This window comes from Coloeus monedula, assembly GCF_965178545.1.
Source record: "Coloeus monedula genome assembly, chromosome: 24".
Lineage (NCBI taxonomy): Eukaryota > Metazoa > Chordata > Aves > Passeriformes > Corvidae > Coloeus > Coloeus monedula.
In genome coordinates, this window is record NC_138804.1 from 6,317,266 (window position 1) to 6,334,990 (window position 17,725).

The 17,725-nt window shown below is 56.7% G+C and overlaps 1 protein-coding gene across 1 annotated transcript; it reads left to right on the forward strand.

Moving 5' to 3' along the window:
* The first annotated feature begins 18 nt into the window (after window positions 1-18).
* Window positions 19-13,202, forward strand: SNRNP40 (small nuclear ribonucleoprotein U5 subunit 40). The gene is made up of 10 exons (XM_082296618.1): window positions 19-246; window positions 959-1,088; window positions 1,515-1,608; window positions 2,858-3,023; window positions 3,565-3,687; window positions 4,925-5,045; window positions 5,982-6,064; window positions 6,458-6,519; window positions 9,391-9,494; window positions 12,790-13,202. Exons 1-10 carry the CDS (start codon window positions 25-27, stop codon window positions 12,837-12,839), a joined length of 1,155 nt encoding a protein of 384 aa, XP_082152744.1. The 5' UTR covers window positions 19-24; the 3' UTR covers window positions 12,840-13,202.
* The last annotated feature ends 4,523 nt before the right edge of the window (window positions 13,203-17,725 follow it).

A 17,725-nucleotide genomic window follows, 5' to 3' on the forward strand; every position in this document is an offset into this window, starting at 1 on the left:
GGGGGCGGGGCCCGGCGGCCCGCCATGATCGAGCAGCAGAAGCGGAAGGTGCCGGGCCCCGGCCCCGCTCCCGGCCCCGCTCCCGGGCCCCCCCCGAGCCCCGCCGCCCCCGGCGCCGCCCCCGCGCCCGGCCCCGACCTCCCGCTCGTCCCCGTGCCTGCCAAGCGGCCCCGCCATGATCTGCCGGGGGCGCCGGGCACGGGCGGTGCAGGGGGGCAGCCTCCGGCCGGAGCTCTGCTGCAGGCGGTAATGGGGGGAACGTGAGGGATGGGGTGGGAAGAGACCTGGGATGGGATGGAAGGGTGAGGGAAGAAGCCCGGGGGTGGTTCCGGTGGGAGGGAAGCGCCACGAGGGTGTTGGGGCTGGGCACTGCTGAGGCATCTCCAGTGCTGCGTTCGGTTCTGGGCCCCTCAGAGGGACCCTGAGGGGCTGGAGCGAGTCCAGGGAAGGGAAAGGGGCTGGGGAATCCTGAGGGAGCTGGGAAAGGGGCTCAGGCTGGAGCAAAGGAGGCTCAGGGGGGCCCTTGTGGCTCTGCACAAGTCCCTGACAGGAGGGGGCAGCCGGGGGGGTCGGGCTCTGCTGGCAGGGAACAGGGACAGGAGGAGAGGGAACGGCCTCAGGCTGGGCCAGGGCAGGCTCAGGGTGGGCAGCAGCAGGAATTTCCCCATGGAAAGGGTGCTCAGGGATTGGCAGGGGCTGCCCAGGGAGGTTTGGAGTGCCCATCCATGGAGGTGTCCAGGGAATTCCTGGAGGTGGCACTGAGTGCTCTGGGCTGGGGACAAGGTGGGGATGGGGCACGGGGTGGGCTCGATGCTCTGGGAGCTCTTTTCCCACCTCGGTGATCCTGGGGTTCTTTAATTCTGGTGAGATGTGGTGTGGGAAGGCCGGGATGCCGGGCAGGGCTGGCCACGCCCTGGGCTCATCCCTCGTCCCCTCACCGTGTCCGTGTGTCCCTCAGGGCCCCCCGCGCTGCTCCTCGCTGCAGGCCCCCATCATGCTGCTGTCGGGACACGAGGGGGAGGTTTATTGCTGCAAGTTCCATCCCAATGGCAACACCCTGGCCTCGGCTGGCTTCGACAGGCTCATCTGTGAGTGTCCCTGCTGCCCCCCAGGCTGGGCTCACACGGGCTCAGGCCCTGCTGCTGAGGGGTTCAGCTCAGCCCTGGCTGGGTCCTGAGCGTGAAGGGTTTCTCCAGGAGGGTGCAGGAAGCTTTTCCCAGCTCCTCTGCAGGTCCCATCCTGATGGTGCTGGGAGCGTGTCTTGCTGGGCACAGCGCTGTGTCCCCCTCACACAGGCTGCAGAAGTGTGCAGAAATGCACTTTTTAATACTTAGAGTTGCTGAAGCAAAGATGCTCTTTTTCCTAATAAAATCACCTTAATCAAGACCCCTAAATCATCTCTGCCCTGGAGCTCACACAGTGCTTCGTTACTGCTGTTAATTAGCCCACACTGCACACAGCAGGGGGGTGTTCCCGTGTTTGTCCTGCGCTCACCCTCCCCTGCTGTCCCCCAGTGCTCTGGAACGTCTACGGGGACTGCGACAACTTCGCCACGCTGAAGGGACACAGTGGGGCCGTCATGGAGCTGCACTACAACACGGATGGCAGGTGAGGGCAGGGGCCGTCTGCTGCTCAGGGTCCCCCAGGGACTCACTGAGCCTCAGGGAATGGGGCTGGGAAAGGGCTGGAGCCCCAGGAGAGCCTGAGGGAGCTGGGAAAGGGCCTGGAGAATTCCTGAGGGAGCTGGGAAAGGGGCTGGAGAATTCCTGAGGGAGCTGGGAAAGGGGCTGGAGAATTCCTGAGGGAGCTGGGAAAGGGGCTGGAGAATTCCTGAGGGAGCTGGGAAAGGGGCTGGAGAATTCCTGAGGGAGCTGGGAAAGGCGCTCAGCCTGGAGCAAAGGGGGATCCAGAAGGGAAAAGCTCTGCAGCAGAGCCTTCCCCAAACTTCCCTCACTTTCTTTTCCCCTCACGTTTTCTCCCACTTTTTATTTTCCCCTCACAGTGAGGGAGACCCTGAGGGGCTGGAGCGAGTCCAGGGAAGGGAGCGGAGCTGGGAAGGGGCTGGAGAATTCCTGAGGGAGCTGGGAAAGGGGCTCAGCCTGGAGCAAGGGAGGCTCAGGGGGGCCCTTGTGGCTCTGCACAAGTCCCTGACAGGAGGGGGCAGCCGGGGGGGTCGGGCTCTGCTGGCAGGGAACAGGGACAGGAGGAGAGGGAACGGCCTCAGGCTGGGCCAGGGCAGGCTCAGGGTGGGCAGCAGCAGGAATTTCCCCATGGAAAGGGTGCTCAGGGATTGGCAGGGGCTGCCCAGGGAGGTTTGGAGTGCCCAGCCTTGGAGATGCCCAAGGAGTTCCTGGAGGTGGCACTGAGGTGGGGATGGGGCACAGCTCGGATTTGATGATCCTGGAGAGCTTTTCCAACCTCAGTGATCCTGGGATTGTTGCCCTTGCTCAGTCCATGGACACCCAGTCCCTGAAGTGTGGCTTTTCCAGCGTGCCCAAAGGATCTGGGGGCACCTGTGACCCACCAGTGCCATTGATGCAGTTCTGGGGAACAGAGGGAAGCTTGTGTTGGGTGTCTGGGGGATGCTGGCGAGGGAGAGAGAGAACAAGTGAGATACTGGTTAATTTAAGAGGCTGTTCCACCATTCCTGCTGAGCTTTTCTGCCTGTCTTCATCCCAGAGAACATTTGAGGAGGCAGAAAAACAACTGATAACCGGGATTAGAGGGAGTTTGTGCCGCTCCAGTGTCAGTCAGGCTCCTCTGAAACACCAAATGGGGGGAGATTCTTCCCTTGCTGGCTATTCCTGAAGGAGAGCTGGGGAGGGAACGGAGCCCTCACGGTGGCTGTTGCCTGCAGCATGCTCTTCTCAGCATCCACGGACAAAACCGTGGCTGTGTGGGACAGCGAGACCGGCGAGAGGGTGAAGAGGCTCAAGGGCCACACGTCCTTCGTCAACTCCTGTTACCCGGCCCGGAGGGGACCCCAGCTCGTCTGCACGGGCAGCGACGATGGCACCGTCAAGGTCGGTGTGTTCCCAGGGGAAAAGGCTGGGGAGGAAAGGTGGAAGAGTTTTTGGGATCTGAATTGAGCCTTTTGTTGCTCGTTCCGTTATCTCAGCGCTGCGAGTTCAAAATCAAAAATGCGACACTGAATTTCGCTGCTCCTTCTTTTTTCTGCGGTTCTCAGGGGGTTGTGAAGGTCGAGCTGCTCAGTTGGATTTTTTTTCTGCTGCTCTGGATTAGCAAAGCATGAGAAAACTATTCCTGAAATATGTGCTGGTCCCTTTTTCCTTCTCCTGAAATCTGTGCTGGCCCCTTCTTCTCTTTCCTGGACTCTCCTGTGCTGGCCCCTTCTTCCCTCCCTCCATTCCTGTGCTCCAAACACACCAGGTTTAATGTTTTTTATGAGGATCTCTAGATTGAATCTTTTTTATCATGATCTCCCGAGACCTGAAGAGGGATTTTAGGAGAGCAGTCTGAGTCTCTGCCAATATCTGCAGCTCCCTGGGATTTTGGTGTTAAATATCCATGTCCACCTCTTACAACCGCCACGTTTCTTCCCAGCTGTGGGATATCAGGAAAAAAGCTGCTGTCCAGACATTCCAGAACACCTACCAGGTCCTGGCTGTCACCTTCAATGACACCAGTGACCAGATCATCTCTGGAGGCATCGACAATGACATCAAGGTAGGACCCTGCGTGTCCCCGTGCCCCTTTCCCACTGTGCCCCCCTTTTCCATCCTGTCGCTCCCCGCGTTGCTCAAGGGCACCCATGGGAGTCACCTGCTGAATTTTACATCCCAACCCCCCCTGGACCCGCTGTGTCCATCCCTGCTGGTGGCTGAAGAGGCAGGGAGCCGCTCCAGGCTGGCACATGACAGCCTGGCATTCCCAGTGTCCCAGCTCTGCTGTCACCCAGTGAGGAATGCTGGCTGTGCTGGCAGCCTGTGACAGGGCAAATGTGAGCTCAGCTGAAGAAAATGTGGTGCCACGTCCCCTCTGTGCCCTCTGTGCCCTTTGCTCCAGTTTGCAGCTCACTCTGGCACCTGCTGGTGTGGAAAGTTCTTATTTAAGAGTGAGCTCAGCGTTTCATTCAGCTGATTTCCCTGGTGGCTGCAGGGCTCAGGCTGTGGCCCTGTGCCCTCAGCCCCTGCTCCAGCCTGTCCCCAGCGTGGCACAGCCAGGGCTCGGTGTGGCACTGCCCCCAGAGCTGTCCCCAGCCTGGCACTGCCCCCAGAGCTGTTCCCACTGCCCCTCGTTGGGAAGAACAGCCTGAAACTGTGGGAATTGGGCTGCTCTGTGCCACCCAGCAGTTGGATTTGGGGATTTTGTAGCCACTTCAGGAGTTCTGACATTGAACTCTTTGGAGGTTGAACATCTTCACTTAGAAATCTTCTAAAAGGCAAATTCTGTCTTCCTCCAACACACACAGAGTTCCAGCCTCATATTTTCATAGAATCATGCAATGGTTTGGGTGGGAAACACCTGAAAGCCCAGCTCACTCCAAACCCCTCCATGGGCAGGGACACCTCCCACTGTGCCAGGCTGCTCCAGCCCCAATGTCCAGCCTGGCCTTGGGCACTGCCAGGGATGCAGGGGCAGCCCCAGCTGCTCTGGCAATTCCATGCCAGCCCCTGCCCACCCTGCCAGGGAACAATTCCTGCCCAAGATCCCATCCAGCCCTGCCCTCTGGCACTGGGAAGCCATTCCCTGGGTCCTGCACGTGTGGGGCTGCTGCCGTGTGACTCCTTGGGGGTTGAATACGTTCAGTCAGGAATCTCCTAAGGCACAAATCCCCTTTTCCTACAACACCCCTCAAGCTCCAGCCCCCAGCAGCTAGAACCCAGAGCTGATTTGGCAGTACCTGTGTGGGATGCTCTGGGAGCTGCAGCTCCAGCGTTCCTGGCTGTGTTTGCTGTGCCAGGTGTGGGACCTGCGGCAGAACAAGCTCACCTACACCATGCGGGGCCACGCCGACTCCGTGACGGGCCTGAGCCTCAGCTCCGAGGGCTCCTACCTGCTCTCCAACGCCATGGACAACACAGGTACACCCTGCTGAGGCTTCTGGGACACCTCTGGGTGTTCATCCCGGGAAAAAAGCACCCAGAGGTGGGGTGGGCTGCAGGGAGCTCGGCTCCGGAGTTAAACCGTGGATTCACGTCCTTGGCGGGGGGAGCAGCTCCCTCAGGGGGGTTTGTGCCCGCCCCTGCAGGGCTCTGGGGACTCGAGCCATGGCACAGCTTATCTGTGACCTCAGGGCCTGGCTCATGGCAGGGTGGTTTGGCTGTGTCCCCTGAGCAGCAGTGGCAGCCCAGCTCCTGCAGGGCACTGGGATCACAGGACATGGCACAGGTTTGTCCCCTCATGGCAGTGACAGCCCAGCTCCTGCAGGGCACTGGGGACACAGGACATGGCACAGGTTTGTCCCCTCATGGCAGTGACAGCCCAGCTCCTGCAGGGCACTGGGGACACAGGACATGGCACAGGTTTGTCCCCTCATGGCAGTGACAGCCCAGCTCCTGCAGGGCACTGGGGACACAGGACATGGCACAGGTTTGTCCCCTCATGGCAGTGACAGCCCAGCTCCTGCAGGGCACTGGGATCACAGGACATGGCACAGGTTTGTCCCCTCATGGCAGTGACAGCCCAGCTGCCACCCTGCCTGTCCCATCGAGGTGCCCAGTGAGGCTGAGCCCATCAGGACCGTGCCCATGGGATGTGTCAGGATAAAGCAAATCCTCCTGTAAGGAGGTGGTGGCTGAATTCTGGGGTAGCTGGTTTGGATTTTCCCGCTCTGGGTGTAATTACACGTTGCTGCTTTTGTCCTGCCAGAGCAAAGCTTCCTGCAGGGAAAGCTGCTGGTTCCCTTTGGCTTTTGGGGACATGAAGGGGACAGGGAGCACATCCTGGGCATGGGGAAGGGTTTTCCAGGGCTGCCCTTTCCCTGGCACCCTCAGCTGCTGGCTCTGACTCTGTTGCAGTTCGGATCTGGGATGTGAGGCCCTTCGCCCCCAAGGAGAGATGTGTGAAGATTTTCCAGGGGAATGTCCATAATTTTGAGAAGGTTAGTGTGCTCCACTCCTTGTTCAATTCCCCCTGCTATTAACTTTTCTCTAAATTGTTTTTTTCACTTCAAGTTTAGGCCAGAAAGGGCCTTAATAAGAACTCAAAGAAAGATGAATACACAAAGTGGGATTCCAATTAAAGCCTCAGTAACAAGATTTCTTTGCTCAGTTCAGCTGTAATTAGCTGTAAATTAAGTATTTTCTACACTTACCATCTACTTTGTGTGAAATAACAAGGCACTGGCTGTTTGCAGCAATAAAATAAAATCTGTAATTACCACCTCCTCTTCCAAGGGAGATCATTAAAGTGGTGCTGGTTAAAGTCTCCTGGCGATTTTAATTCAAGGAGAAGGGGAAAACTGAACAGATCTGTGCATGTTCTTTTATTTTAGAACCTTCTGAGGTGCTCCTGGTCCCCAGATGGCAGCAAAATTGCAGGGGGGTCGGCTGACAGGTGAGTTGCCACTGCATCCCTCTGTCCCCATGGATTTGCAGCATTCCTGGATCCAACTCTGAAGGCTCAGGGTTGGGTGTGGGGGTGTGAGATCCCAAACAACCCTCAGGAGTTTTCCTGATTTCCTCAGGGATGCGTTTCTGTTGCTTTGGTGTCTGTGGAGGAGCTTCTGACTGTTGTAAAATCTGATTATTAGTGTTAAAAACTGGCTGGGCATCTGCTCAGGATCCCCCAGCAGGGCCAGCAGGTGACAGTGACATCTTTGCCACTGAGTTGGACCCCTGGGTGTCCTGGCAGAAGCTTGGGAGGGTCTTTGAGAGCAGGGTCTGCGTGTGGGGTTAGAGGATGAGGAGCACAAATCCCAGTTACATCCCTGCATGCTGGGATTCCAGGGATCATTAGTGATCCCTCCTTTAACTGAGGAGAAATAAAGATCAATTAGCACACGTCAGACTCGTGAATGAGAGATTCTGTAAAGACAACTGAGGAGCAAAAGGGGCAGAGGGAGAAGCAGCACGGGGGCTGAAGGTCCCTGTGAAGGACACCAACGGCCCCTGGAGCAAATCCAGGCCCAAATGCAGAGCCAGGGAGACAGGAATTCCTGCAGGCTGGGGGCCAGGGCATGGAGCAGCAGTAATCAGCAGATTAATGAGTTTCTGCTAGCAGAGAGGCAGAACTCGAGCTCTCCCTGCCCACTTTTAGTGGGGCAGCTGTCCCAGCATAAACCTGAGCCGGGACTCTGCCCCCAGCCCTGCTGGGCAGTGACAGGGAGAGGAATTCCTGCCTGGGAGAGGAATTCCTGCCTGGATCCCTGCGTCAGGGGCAGGCTGAGCCCTGCTCTGGGCAGCTGTGCCAGGAGTTTGGGTCAGTGGGTTCATTCTGCAGGTGCTGATGGAGCTCCTGGGGCAGGTCAGACCAGGCCACTCCAATCTTTCTGCTATCAGAGAGCTTTCAGTTTATTTTAATTATTATTTTATTTTCATTTTTGTTATTTTTTAATTAGTTGGTTTTTAATTATTTTTTTGTTGTTGTTGTTGTTTTTACTGTTATTTTAATTTTTTTAGGACTATTTTCAGGAAAAGCAAAGCAAGGTTAAACAAACATTTTGTTTTGAGTACAAAACAGTCCCCCAGTGATTTCTCTCTCCTTCTGCACTGTGCCTGTGTTGGAGGGACAATCACCTGAATGTTTTTTGGGGTTGAGCCCTTCAGAAGTGTTGTAGTAAAATCAGCCACTTTGCCTGCCTTGCAACACCAAATTAAAAACCACAACAGCAGAGTGCTTTGAGAAAGCAACAGGGACAATTCCTGCCTGCTGGATAAGGGCTGGGCTTGAAATCATCCTCATTCAAGGCTTGCATTGCAGGCCTGGGGGCTTCCCTCAAGAAAATAAATCACAGAATGGCACCAGCCTGAAAAGTTCCTAAGGAGGAGGAGTACCTGGTGCTGGTACCCAGTGTCCTGTCTGGGCAGCCAGCAGGGGTTACAAATCATTCAGGGCTTTTTCTGGGGGTGAAAAGCAGCATTTCAGTGAAAATCCAGGCTGATTGTACAAACAAATCATCTTTTTTTTTTGTCTGGTTTGCAAAGCCCTGCCGTGGAAAGGAAGGGGGAAACTGAGGAGCCCCAAAGAAGCCTGGAAGGGTCCAGCCTTGGTGTTGAGGGCTGAGGGAGGGGCCACCCATGCCCAGCAGGTCTGAATCCCTGCGGGAGAGCCCTGGGATGCACGGTGACCTTCCCTGGGAGCAGGGGATTGCTTTTCCAAGTGTCCAGGGGCTGTCCCCTTCCCTCAGCCTCTGGAAGCCCAGGGATGCCCTGGGGGGCGACTGAAGAGCTGCTCTTCCCACCAAACCCAACTGCTGCCCTTTCCTGCTCCAGGAATTCCGACTGAGCTGTCCATCACCTCCCCAAGCAGCGGGGTGGGAGGGCAGGGTGAGCATCACCCAGCTGCAGCTCTCCCCAGCCACTGATTTCTCTTCTGTTGTTGCAGAGCTGAGAGCCTCGTGCCAAATTCCCTTCCCTGGTGCTGGGGAGGGAGGGAGGGAGGGAGGGGTGTGGGATACCTGTGCAGGTGAGCTGCAGCACCACCTCCCCTGGGCCTGCAGGGTGTTCATCTTGTTGTGCTGCATCCAAATCTCCCTGGCCAGGCCAGGGCACGGCTCTGCTTCCCTGTGGAGCTCCCCACAGCACACCCAGGGATTTGGGGCTCTGTTTCCCTGGCTCTGAGGCCGTTTGTAGGAGCAGTGGGAAAGCTGAGCTGGGCCTGGTGCCAGCCATTCCTTCCTGAGCTCCCAGGGAAGGATCCTGGCGGGTTCTGCCCCTCAGCTCAGGTGGGGGCTCAGGCCTGAGGGAGGGTGGTGAGGGTGATCCCGTCACTCCCTAGTGACTGCTGGGAAGTGGATCATGTGGCACAGCCAGAGGAAATCCATCTCTGGAGCTGCTGGCTGTGAGGGATTGCACTGCAGCAGGGGCTGGGGGGCTCTGGGTCCCTCCTCACTGCCAGCCCAAGGTGATGCCTGGACGTGCAGAGAGTGTTTGGGGGTGTTTGTGAGGTGAGACCCCCTCCTCCCCATTCCCAGTGCTGATTTTCTCCCTGTGCCTGCACTATCAGGGATTCCTTTGGCCTCACAGCTTTCAAATCCAAATCCCCTGTGCCCTGAGGGATGAAACGCAGCGCTGGCAGTGAGGTTTTTGCCTCTTGACCTTTTGATTCCTACCTGCTCAGGCCTCTGCTCTCCTGAATCAGTCAGGGCAGCATTTTTCTCCCGAGAAGTTCCTGTTTATCCGCACTCTGAGCTGTTCCAGCCAGCTCAGAACCACCTGGGGGTGCTTTCTTTCCCCGCTTGCTGCCCTCACCGGGCCTCTGTTGCAGGTTTGTGTACGTGTGGGACACCACCTCCAGGAGGATCCTCTACAAGCTGCCCGGCCACGCCGGCTCCGTGAACGAACTGGCTTTCCACCCCGAGGAACCCATCAGTAAGTGCTCCCCTCCTCCCCAGGAGGCAGCTCCAGGGCTCACTGAACTGCTGATCCTCTGGGAAGCAGCCCCCAAAATTGCCAGAGTGGCTCAGAGCCCCATTATCAGATTTAGGGGTGGCAGGGTCTTGTTTGCTCATCTCCAGTTGGGTGGGGGCAGCCTGGGCTGAGCACAGGGACTCTGGGACTGAGGTGGGGACATCCAGAGGGCAGCAGGGTGGCTCTGGGGGTGGCTGCCACTGCCCAGGGCTCGTCCAGCCTTCCCAGGGGCCACGAGGAAAGGGTTTGGGATGTCTGGGACACAGGGATAGAACCGTGTTTGGGGATTCTGTGAGGACGTGGATCACCTGCGGTGTCCTGATTTCCCCAAAAGCTGTAGGAAGCAAATCAGAGAATCACAAAATCACAGAATCATGGAATGGGTTGGGTTGGAAGGGACCTTAAAGCCCACCCAGTGCCAGCCCTGCCATGGCAGGGACACCTCCCACTGTGCCAGGCTGCTCCAGCCCCAATGTCCAGCCTGGCCTTGGGCACTGCCAGGGATCCAGGGGCAGCCCCAGCTGCTCTGGCAATTCCATGCCAGCCCCTGCCCACCCTGCCAGGGAACAATTCCTGCCCAAGATCCCACCCAAAGGAAGCTCTTGGTGCAGTGGAGGTGTCTCACACATGGTGCCAGTCAGAGCTGGGTGATGCAGAGCTTGTGGTGGCTTTTCAGAGCCATTTTTACCACTCAGCAGGAGCTGGGACCAGGTTCCATCCCCATTTCTTGGTCCAGCATGGGCTGGGCAGGGCTGCAGGGTGCTGTGTTTCCATGGAAATGCTCACCTTGGCCAGGTCAGCAGCCAAAAATTGCCAGCAGTCCACCCCAAAGCCAAGCTAAGAGCTCAGTCATGCCAAGGGGCAGGGAGGGAGTTCTGGATTCATTCCTGGTTCTTCATGGCTCTCCTGAGGCTGGGGCCGTGCTGGGGGAACAGAGCCAGCTCCTCTCTGGGTGTGGGATCATGTGCCGAGCTCCTCTTGGGTCATCAATCACTGGGCTTCAGATAAAAATTAAAAAGCTGTTGTTAAGAACCTGTGGAGTCATGCAGCTGCTGGCTGTGAAGGCCTGGGAATGCTAATCCTGTAAACCAGTGTGGGATGCTGAGCTGCACGGGCAGCCAGGCTGTGGCAGGGTGCCACACACCGGGCTGCAGCTGGGGGTGAAGCCCCAGAGCTCTCCTAGACAGGGATTAAACCACAGCTGGTGTCAAACCCGGCTCTTCTGGGTCATTCCTGTGGCTCTGTGCCTTGAATTCCCTGAAGGGGGGAAGGGCTGGAGAGGGAATCCTGTGAGGAGAGGCTGAGGGAGCTGGGATGGGGCTGGAGAGGGAATCCTGTGAGGAGAGGCTGAGGGAGCTGGGATGGGGCTGGAGAGGGAATCCTGTGAGGAGAGGCTGAGGGAGCTGGGATGGGGCTGGAGAGGGAATCCTGTGAGGAGAGGCTGAAGGAGCTGGGAAGGGGCTGGAGCCCCAGGAGTGGCTGAGGGAGCTGGGAAAGGGGCTGGAGAATTCCTGAGGGAGCTGGGAAAGGCGCTCAGCCTGGAGCAAAGGGGGATCCAGAAGGGAAAAGCTCTGCAGCAGAGCCTTCCCCAAACTTCCCTCACTTTCTTTTCCCCTCACGTTTTCTCCCACTTTTTTATTTTCCCCTCACAGTGAGGGAGACCCTGAGGGGCTGGAGCGAGTCCAGGGAAGGGAGCAGAGCTGGAAAGGGGCTGGAGAATTCCTGAGGGAGCTGGGAAAGGGGCTGGAGAATTCCTGAGGGAGCTGGGAAGGGGCTGGGGAATCCTGAGGGAGCTGGGAAAGGGGCTGAGCCTGGAGCAAAGGAGGCTCAGGCGGGACCTTGTGGCTCTGCACAAGTCCCTGACAGGAGGGGGCAGCCGGGGGGGTCGGGCTCTGCTGGCAGGGAACAGGGACAGGAGGAGAGGGAACGGCCTCAGGCTGGGCCAGGGCAGGCTCAGGGTGGATTTTGGGAACATTTCCTCATGGAAAGGGCTGTCCAGCCCTGGTGGTGGAGTGCCCGTCCCTGGAGATGCTCCACAGACCTGTGGGTGTTGGTGGCCCTGGCGCTGGGCTCGGCGGGGCTCCCCAGCCTCACGGGTCCCGTGGCTGCGGGCAGGGCGGCTCCGGGCTGTGGGAGCCCGGGGGGTTTTCCCGGTTCCCAGGGCATGGAATGTCCTGGGGCCGCTTTCCTGGCCGGATGGGCCCTCTAGCGGCACTCGGCGCTCCCGGGGTGGAGCTCGGGAGCCTTTCCAGAGGTGTTTATCCCCCTCTCCCTCCACTTCCCGGCTCAGCCGTTCCCGCCTGCACTGTGGGACACTCGGGACAGGGGATGGCAGCGGCAGCACGGCCTGGGATCGGTGTCACTCGTTCCATGGCTTTCTTTGGGAAGCAACTGAAATTTGGCTTCCAGCAAAATGAGGAGTTCAGTGCTGTGGCCTTCGGGAGGTCTCAGACCACTGGGAGAATTGTTATGTTCTATTCTAATTGTTATGTTCTAATTTTTATATTCTAATTGTTATGTTCTATTCTAATTTTTGTTTTCTATTCTAATTGTTATGTTCTAATTTTTATATTCTAATTGTTATGTTCTATTCTCATTTTTATATTCTAATTGTTATGTCCTATTCTCATTTTTATATTCTATTCTAATTGTTATGTTCTATTCTCATTTTTATATTCTATTTATGTTCTATTCTCATTTTTATATTCTATTCTAATTGTTATGTTCTATTCTCATTTTTATATTCTATTCTGTTATGTTCTATTCTCATTTTTATATTCTATTCTCATTGTTATGTTCTATTCTCATTGTTATGTTCTATTCTAATTGCTATGTTCTATTCTCATTTTTATATTCTATTCTAATTGTTATGTTCTATTCTCATTTTTATATTCTATTTGTTCTATTCTCATTTTTATATTCTATTCTAATTGTTATGTTCTATTCTCATTTTTATATTCTATTTGTTCTATTCTCATTTTTATATTCTATTCTAATTGTTATGTTCTATTCTCATTGTTATGTTCTATTCTAATTGTTATGTTCTATTCTCATTTTTATATTCTATTTGTTATATTCTATTCTCATTTTTACATTCTATTCTAATTGCTATGTTCTATTTTCATTTTTATATTCTAATTGCTATGTTCTATTTTCATTTTTATATTCTAATTGTTATGTTCTATTCTCATTTTTATATTCCATTCCCATTTTTATGTTTACTTTGTTGTCTTCCTTTCTTCCTCCCCCCCCTCAGTTCTCTCCGCATCCAGTGACAAAAGGCTCTACATGGGGGAGATCCAGTGAGGCCCACGAGGAGCTGGTGGGATCCACGCCCTCGGGATCCCGGATCTGCGGGAGCTGGATGGATTCTCTCCAGTGGAGAAGGTCACAGCAGCTCGGTGTGGCAGCCCAGCCCACCCTGCTGCAGCCTGTCCCCTCTCCACATCTCACTGTGCAGCTTTTTCCCCCTCCCCTTTTCTTTGGGGAGGCAGGAAAATTTGGGATTGAAAGGAATTCCGTTTTGGCCGTGCCACTGACAATGAAACCCTTCTCCAGATCCCTTGAAATTGAGGAGTTTTGTTTCAGTTCCACCCGTGGCCTGTAAATTCCCTGTCCTGTTTCTCTTGGGTTTTTTTGATACAGTTAAAACTGCAATAAATGGCTTTTTACACAGCTCAGTGCCTGGCCTTTATTGCTCTGGTTCCTTTTCTGTTCTCCAATATTAAATCCAAGTCCTCACCTGTGGATAACCAGGGAAATCATCGAGGTTGAACTCAGGGAATGGTTCCCATCCCATCCCACCCCTTCCCTGGCAGGGACACCTCCCACTGTGCCAGGCTGCTCCAGCCCCAATGTCCAGCCTGGCCTTGGGCACTGCCAGGGATCCAGGGGCAGCCCCAGCTGCTCTGGCAATTCCATGCCAGCCCCTGCCCACCCTGCCAGGGAACAATTCCTGCCCCAGATCCCACCCAGCCCTGCCCTCTGGCACTGGGAAGCCATTGCCTGGCTCCCAAATCCAGGGAGCATCAGCTTCAGCAAGGTCCTGTCAGCTGCTCACATCCACCTCCCGTCATTACCGTGACTCCCAGTGGGAATGGCAGGCGGGATCCCATGGGAATGGCTGCTGCAGCCCTGGGCTTGTCCCTGGGCTTGTCCCTGCTCCCCTGGGCTGTCCCAGTGTCCCTGCCCTCAGTGGGTGAGTGACAGGAGCCCTCGGGGTGCTGCTGCTCAGGCCCGGGCAGATCCATCTCCGGATCCCGATGGATGAACGGCTCTGAGCGGACAAACCTCCCTGGAGAGGAGCAGGCAGGGCTGGAGGCACCGGAGGTTTCTTCTTAACTGCAGAGGGTTAAAGAACCCTGAAACACACGGGAAGAGGGGCTGGGACTGCCAGGAGGGACCCAGATATTCCGGAGTGAGAGCCTCGTGCCCAGGGATGAGCCCCTTCCTCCTGGCTGAGGAGGGGCTGCCACGTGGATTTAGGGCTTAATTAGAGCCTGTTGTAATCCCAAGGGTTTAGGGGTTTATTTGGATCCATACCCCAGTGTCAGAGGGGAGGGAGACCCTTGGGGCTGAGCCAGGACAGCAAGCCTGAGCTTTGCCAAGTCCTGCTTGGTTAAAGGAACAAAGAAAGGGTTTTGTTTTCCTAATTCCCATCCCAAGAACCTGCAGGGGAGGGAGGGAGGGGCGTCATTCTGCCCCTGCCCTGAGGTCTGGGGAGTCCTGGGGCTCCTGAAGCCTCTGGGTGCCCCCTCCCAGGGTGGGGCAGTGGGGGCTGGGTGGACCCAGAGCCCACCCTGGGGTCTGTGGGTGTCACCCCCTGTGCCCCCGGACACCCCTCCATGGCCTGGGCACGATGGACACGGAGCCATGACCCAGATCGGGGAAATGATCCGGATTAAGGGCAAATCCTTGGGCTGAGGGAGCAGCAGGATGGACAGAGCCAGGCCTGGATGGACAGAGCCAGGCCTGGATGGACAGAGCAGGCCCAGGATGGACAGAGCCAGGCCTGGATGGACAGAGCCAGACCCAGGATGGACAGAGCAGGCCCTGGATGGACAGAGCCAGACCCAGGATGGACAGAGCAGGCCCAGGATGGACAGAGCCAGGCCTGGATGGACAGAGCCAGACCCAGGATGGACAGAGCAGGCCCTGGATGGACAGAGCCAGACCCAGGATGGACAGAGCAGGCCCTGGATGGACAGAGCCAGGCCTGGATGGACAGAGCCAGACCCAGGATGGACAGAGCAGGCCCTGGATGGACAGAGCCAGACCCGGATGGACGGAGCCAGACCTGGATGGACAAAGCCAGACCTGGATGGACAGAGCAGGCCCTGGATGGACAAAGCCAGGCCTGGATGGACAGAGCCAGGCCTGGATGGACAGAGCCAGACCTGGATGGACAAAGCCAGACCTGGATGGACAGAGCCAGGCCTGGATGGACAGAGCCAGACCCAGGATGGACAGAGCCAGGCCTGGATGGACAGAGCAGGCCCTGGATGGACGGAGCCGAATAAACCTTTGATCCCAATGGACAGTGGGGAGGGAGACATGGATGGGGCAGCTCGAGGTTTCACTGCTCATTGCGATTAGGGCTGGGCAATGCCCACCCCTCGGACCATGTGTCCATGTCCCAGCTCCTGGGAGAGAGGGAAGTTGGTTTGGGAGAAGCTGGAACCCACCGTGGAGGGCTGGCACTGACCACCCCAGAGGTGCCAGGGCCAGCAGTGCCACCACCCCTTGGGGACAGGACAATGCCCTGTGCTGAGCAGCCGAGAATCCAGGGGGATTTGGGGTCAGTGCCTCTCATTCCCACTGGTTCCCAACATCACCCAGGGGGATTTGGGATCAGTCCCTCTCATTCCCACTGGTTCCCAGCAGCACCCAGGGGGATTTGGGGCCGGTCCCCCCTGTTCCCACTGGTTCCCAACATCACCCAGGGGGATTTGGGGTGAGTCCCTCTCATTCCCACTGGTTCCCAGCAGCATCCAGGGGTATTTGGGGTCAGTCCCTCTCATTCCTGCTGGTTCCCAAAAGCATCCAGGGGGATTTAGGGTCAGTTCCCCCCTGTTCCCACTGGTTCCCAGCAGCACCCAGGGGGATTTGGGGTCAGTCCCTCTCATTCCTACTGGTTCCCAGCAGCATCCAGGGGGATTTGGGGCCAGGCCCCCATGGTCCCCCTGGTTCCCAGCTTCCCCCAGGGCAGCCCAGGCCTCTCCTGGCTCCCATCCCACGCCGGATCTGTGCCAGCCCTGGGCCATGGCAGCAGCAAAGCGTTCACGGCTTCATCTGAGCGCAGAGAAAATTGTTTCCTTAAACAGGTTTATTCCTCCAAGGGAGGTATTTGCTTGAGAGATTTCCACTGGAAATTAAATCTTTCTTGGGATGCGGATAAACAGGCCCTGTTCCATGGAGCTGTGCTGGAGGCGGGGCTGATTCCCAGCTCCAGTGGGGACTGGGGGGCTGGAAGTGACCCCAGCATGGCCCTGGGGGGCTGTCCCCATCCCTGTCCCCATCCCCATCCCGGTCCTTGCCCCCTTTGTAATGCCAGCATCCGCAAGAGATCCCGGATGGAGGCGGAGGCAGCGCCCGGCGCTCCTGGGGTGCAGCGGGATGGATCCAGCACCCCCACGCTGGCATCGGTGGGGACATCCCGGCCCATCCCAGCTCAGCCAAAGGCAGCTCCAGCCCCTCTCAGCCCCTTCCTGTCCTTCCTGCAGCTTTGCCCTTCCTTTCCCCACCTTTTCCCACTGCTGCTCCGAGGCTCCCTCAGGAATCCGGAGGGTTCCAAGGAGCGGGTGACGATTTCTGGAAGAACGGAAAACAATTATTTACTCTGCTGGGGAATGGATGCTGTTCAGTCTGTGTTTAATGGAAAGCTAATTAAATTACATCGGTAAGTGAATAGAAATTTTTTGTTAATTGTGAATTTTGAGAGCTACAAAGGCGAAATGAGGATGGATCCTGTGATGTGCTGCCCCTCTCCCCAGCACAGAGACGATGACAACGGAGAAGGAACGGTGGGGACGCATTTTAATTCCTCCATCGATTCTCCAAGAGCCGCCCGAGCCCGATCCATTACCTGGGATCCACGGAGCTGACGGTGCCTGGCAGCTGGGGGCTCATTATGTTCAAACTGGGGAAAGGCTTGTTCAATAAATGTGTGTTTCTTCCTGGAGGTGGCTGGGGAAGTCACAGAATCATGGAATTCTGGAGTGGTTTGGTTGTAGGGATGTAAAGCTCACCCCATTCCACACCTTCCACCATCCCAGGGTGCTCCAAGCCCCAGTGTCCAGCCTGGGGCTGGGCTGAACCTGAGCCCAGGGATGGGGCAGCCCTGATCCCGGGTCTGGGACATCCCTGGAGTCAGGGCTGGAGCATCCTTGCCCCAAGGATGGAATGTCCTTGGCCCCAAGGCCGGGGTGTCCGTGACCCCATGGCTGGAGCATCCCTTACCCCAGGGCATCTGTGACCCCACAACCAGGGCGTCTGTGACCCCAGGGATGGGGCATTCCTGACCTGACCCTTGGTCTGGAACATCCCTGAACTCAGGGCTGGAGCATTTTTGACCCCAGGGCTGGCACATCCTTCATGGCAGGTGTGGAACATCCCTGGTATCCATGGCTGGAGTGCCACTGACCCCAGGGATGGAGCAGCCTTGACCCCGGGGATGGAATATCCTTGACCCCATAACCAGGGCCGCTATGACCCCAGGGATGGAGCATTCCTGATCCCAAGTCTGGGACATCCCTGGTCCCAAAGCCGGAGCACCCCTGGCCCTGGGACTGGGATGTCCCTGTCCCCAGGCTGCTCCAGCCCAGCCCAAATAGACAAAACCCAGATTTTTGGGATAAAAATATCAGTTCAATGAGAAAACCTGCTTTCCCTGTGTTCTCTTTATGCACCTGGCAGGGAGAGCTCTCTCTGGCATAAGGATACAGATGGGTTTTGGCTTCAAACACCCTGGTTCAGTGGAAGGAGAGGATTCTGGGGGAGAGATCCCATCTGGTTCCTCCTGCCCTGGGGATGGAGATCTCAGCTGGGTCGGATCCAGCCCCACTGCCGGTCCTGTGGCCCTGGGGGGACAGGGGACATCCCTGTCACCCCACCAGGGCATGTGGGGTGGCAGACAAGCGGAGTCTTGAGGAAAGGGTGGTTCCTCTCCCTTCTCCATCCCTCAAGAGATTTGG